The sequence below is a fragment of the Atta cephalotes genome (genome assembly GCF_000143395.1).
Source record: "Atta cephalotes unplaced genomic scaffold scaffold00866, whole genome shotgun sequence".
In the NCBI taxonomy this organism is placed as follows: Eukaryota; Metazoa; Arthropoda; class Insecta; order Hymenoptera; family Formicidae; genus Atta; species Atta cephalotes.
Genome location: NW_012130930.1, coordinates 1 through 3,668, shown reverse-complemented (window position 1 = coordinate 3,668; position 3,668 = coordinate 1). Strand labels below are relative to the sequence as shown.

General features: G+C 34.0%; 2 protein-coding genes across 2 annotated transcripts; both read left to right on the top strand.

The window, feature by feature from the left end:
- Positions 1 to 282: 282 nt before the first annotated feature.
- On the top strand, positions 283 to 1,208 carry LOC105625319. The gene is made up of 3 exons (XM_012206656.1): positions 283 to 331; positions 502 to 763; positions 1,055 to 1,208. The coding sequence occupies exons 1-3, from the start codon at positions 283 to 285 to the stop codon at positions 1,206 to 1,208; spliced, it is 465 nt and encodes a 154-aa protein (XP_012062046.1).
- A 71-nt stretch (positions 1,209 to 1,279) lies between these two features.
- Positions 1,280 to 1,798, top strand: LOC105625318 (odorant receptor 43a-like). The gene is made up of 3 exons (XM_012206655.1): positions 1,280 to 1,422; positions 1,527 to 1,659; positions 1,748 to 1,798. The coding sequence occupies exons 1-3, from the start codon at positions 1,280 to 1,282 to the stop codon at positions 1,796 to 1,798; spliced, it is 327 nt and encodes a 108-aa protein (XP_012062045.1).
- The last annotated feature ends 1,870 nt before the right edge of the window (positions 1,799 to 3,668 follow it).

The window sequence follows — 3,668 nt, the reverse complement described above, 5'->3', positions numbered from 1 at the left end:
ACACACACACACACACACACACACACACACACACACACACACACACCACACACACACACACACACACACACCACCACACACACACACATATATTAGGTGTAGTAAAAAGAAATCCATTATTTTTACATGAAATTGAATGGAAAAATAATGGATTTCTTTTTCCCACACCTAATATATATATATATAAATTATTAATTAATTGAGTAATCCTAGATCAAAGTTTTGATTGATCGGCTATTCCTTGAATGGGATGAATTGGAAACACCAGAAGAATATGAAATTATGAAAAGATATGCTAAAAATGGCAGGAGATACTCTTTAGGATATTCACGTATGAATTAATTAAATCATTGTATGATTTTTATTTCCAAATATCGATCTCTATTATTTTCGAAAATAGCGACTTGAATTTATTTTTTAAATTTGCAATTCAGAATTGTTGGACAAAATATGTCTTTATTCGTGGATGCCCTATATTTTATATATTGTGATTTGTTGCAGTATATTGCTTCATATCCGCATTTCTATTCCTATGTATGTCACTTATACCGCCACTGCTAGATATCGTATTACCTCTCAATGAATCTCGTCCTATACTGCCAGTTCATCCAGGATATTATTTTGTTGATGAAAAAGAATATTTTTTCTATATTTTTTGGCACGCTGTCGTGGTCTGGGAAATAGCAGTGACCGGAATAGTGGCTCACGATTGTATGCTTCTAACTTATATAGAACACGTCTGCAGTATTTTCGCCCTAGGCGGGTAAAAACAATTGACGTAATATTAGCGAAATTCATATGCATATGATATATTGTGAATATATTTGCAGATTTCGATTTGAACGATTGATGTATAAATATAATGAATATGAAAGTGATACCATAACAGTTTTACATTCTCATACAAGTGACATGTTTCGCAAGCGAATTGCATTTTCCGTATATACACATCGAAAGGCTTTAAAGTAAGTAATTTGGCAATGAAGAGAAAGAGAGAGAAGAGGAAAAGGAGAGAAATTTTGATATTATTATTATTCTCTCATTTTTGTCATAGATTTGCTCAACTGATCGAAGATACATTTTCGATAACGTTGGCTCTACAAATAGCATTAAATACAGTAATGATTAGCATTACCTTGTTACAAGTACGTATTTATTTATTATCTCAAGATTCTATTCGACATGTTCTTTATACTGCAGTTATATAAAATCAGATACATTGCATAAAATTGCGAGAAAATAAATGCAAAGGATTAAAGTGTTATACTTTTCATACTGCATGGAGATTACGCAGCACAATGCCAGCGTTTTTATAGTGGTGAGATACGTAGTATATGTTCTCAGTCAACTGATTCATCTATTCTGCCTCAGTTTCGAGGGACAAAAGTTAATAGATCACAGTCTTCAAACGCGCGATAAAATGTAAGAAAAATTTTTTTGGAAAATATAACATACCCTATTACAGAATTTAATTAGCACACGTGTATTACTGATAACAGTGAATTAATTAAGTATATATAATGCAGCTACAATAGTCTTTGGTATACAACAACTCCCAAATCACAAAGGATGCTTTTGTTTGTCATGCAAAAGGCCCTTCATCCTGTTTTCTTGAGCGCCTGCAAGATTTACATTTTCTCAAGGGAGAATTTTACCATGGTGATATCTGCACAAACGCGATATGTATATTATATAATTGTGACACAAAATGATTTTAATAATACGACTTGAATCTAATGTTTTTAAGGTCGTGCAAACTTCCATGTCATACTTTACGGTACTCGCGTCTCTGGAATAATTACTGGAACAATGGCCACTGTCTACTATTGGGAGTACAAATTAGTTCGGTCCGTTTTCCTAAAGATGGCTCCAGCTGTTGTGAATGGTTCATAGTGACAGCTGATTTTGGCGGTTTTAGAGAAGTTAAACATCTGCTAATAATATTTAGTTTATATCACTTTGAGTTTCATAGAAAAACCTTGATTTTTACTGTGTTTGAAATGTCGAATTTTGTGTTAACCAAGTAGTATTTGCGGGAGATTTTGATTTTCTACTTTAATTGAAAGAAAAGTGCGGCTGAAGCTCATCGAATGCTTGTCGAAGTTTATGATGACACTGTTCCACTGATAAATCATATAGGTAATGATTTCGACGTTTCAAAGATAGAGATTTCAGCATTGAAGACAAGCCTCGCTCTAGAGAGCAAAAAAATTCGAAGACAAAGAATTAGAGGCATTACTCGAAGAAGATCAAAGTCAAACGCAAGAGAAGCTTGCAGAATCATTGGGGGTAACTCAACAAGCCTGTATGATTGAGAGCCATGGGATTCAAAAACAAAGAAATTGAGTGCCTTATGAACTGAAACCGAGAGACGTTGAAAGGCGATTTTTCACTTACGAATAACTGATTCAAAGACAACAGAGAAAAGGTTTTTTGCATCGGATTGTGACTGGAGATGAAAAGTGAATATTCTACGACAACTCCAAGAAGAAAAAAATACTACGCTAAGTCCGGTCAATCATTGCCATCGACATCAACACTACGGCCGAACATTCATGGTGATGACATTGAAGATCATGTTCTGGTAGGATCAAAAGGATCTTGTTTACTATGAGCTGCTGAAACCTGGCGATTCCATTACGAGCGATCAGTATCGGCTACAATTAATTCGTTTGAGCCGTGCATTGCGGAAAAAACGGCCAGAATACGAGCAAAAACATGATAAAGTTATTCTTCTTCACGACAACGCTCCGCCTCATGTCGCTAAAGTCGTAAAAAAATATTTGGAAACGCTCAAATGAGATGTTTTACCGCACCCGCCGTATTCTCCGGATATTGGTCCTTCTGATTACGGTTGTTCCGAAGGATGCAGCAAGTCACCGGTTCACTTCTTTCGCAAAAATAAAAAATTGGCTCCAAAATTGGATCGCCTCCAAAGACGAGTCATTTTTTTCGAGATGGAATTCGAAAATTGCCTGAGAGATGGGAAAAAGTAGTAGGCAACGATGGACAATACTTTAATTGATCTGTTCATTCATTTTGTTTTGAAATAAATGCACAAAAAACGGACCAAACTAATTTGTACTCCCAATAATTAGTTTCTTGCATCTAGTGACGAAGTTGCATCTGTAATAATTGTGTACATGAACACATTTATCAATATGCAAATAATACTGCAAGTAATATAATAATGATCACATATATATCTCAATATCTTGTACTTATGTACTTATGTGCATATAATGTGTATGTATATAAATAGATTCATTGCTTTCTTTCAGATAGCAATACCATAATATGTATATAATCCATATATCTTACAAGTCTTGTACAATATTCTTTATTATCAAGGGATGAAAATTTGAGCAAAATAAAAAATTTGGATGTGATTATAAGAAAATAATGTTATAAAAGACAATTATATGTATATCGCAGAAAGTTGAAAGAATATTATTGAAATGTTGCAATGTTAAAGTATTATATTAATATTTTATCAATGTTGTATCTATATTCTTTTATATTGATTAATGTTGCTGCAACATCGAAATAACATTGAATCAATTACACACACACACACACACACACACACACACACACACACACACACACACACACACACACACACACACACACACACACACACACACACACACACACACACACACACA

Coding starts and splice junctions, on each gene's coding strand:
- LOC105625319 (XM_012206656.1), top strand. CDS start 283: ATGAAAAGATATGCTAAAAATGGCAGGAGATACTCTTTAGGATATTCA. Junction 332..501: donor ATACTCTTTAGGATATTCAC/GTATGAATTAAT, acceptor GATTTGTTGCAG/TATATTGCTTCATATCCGCA. Junction 764..1,054: donor AGTATTTTCGCCCTAGGCGG/GTAAAAACAATT, acceptor TTTTTGTCATAG/ATTTGCTCAACTGATCGAAG.
- LOC105625318 (XM_012206655.1), top strand. CDS start 1,280: ATGGAGATTACGCAGCACAATGCCAGCGTTTTTATAGTGGTGAGATAC. Junction 1,423..1,526: donor CTTCAAACGCGCGATAAAAT/GTAAGAAAAATT, acceptor TATATAATGCAG/CTACAATAGTCTTTGGTATA. Junction 1,660..1,747: donor CAAGGGAGAATTTTACCATG/GTGATATCTGCA, acceptor AATGTTTTTAAG/GTCGTGCAAACTTCCATGTC.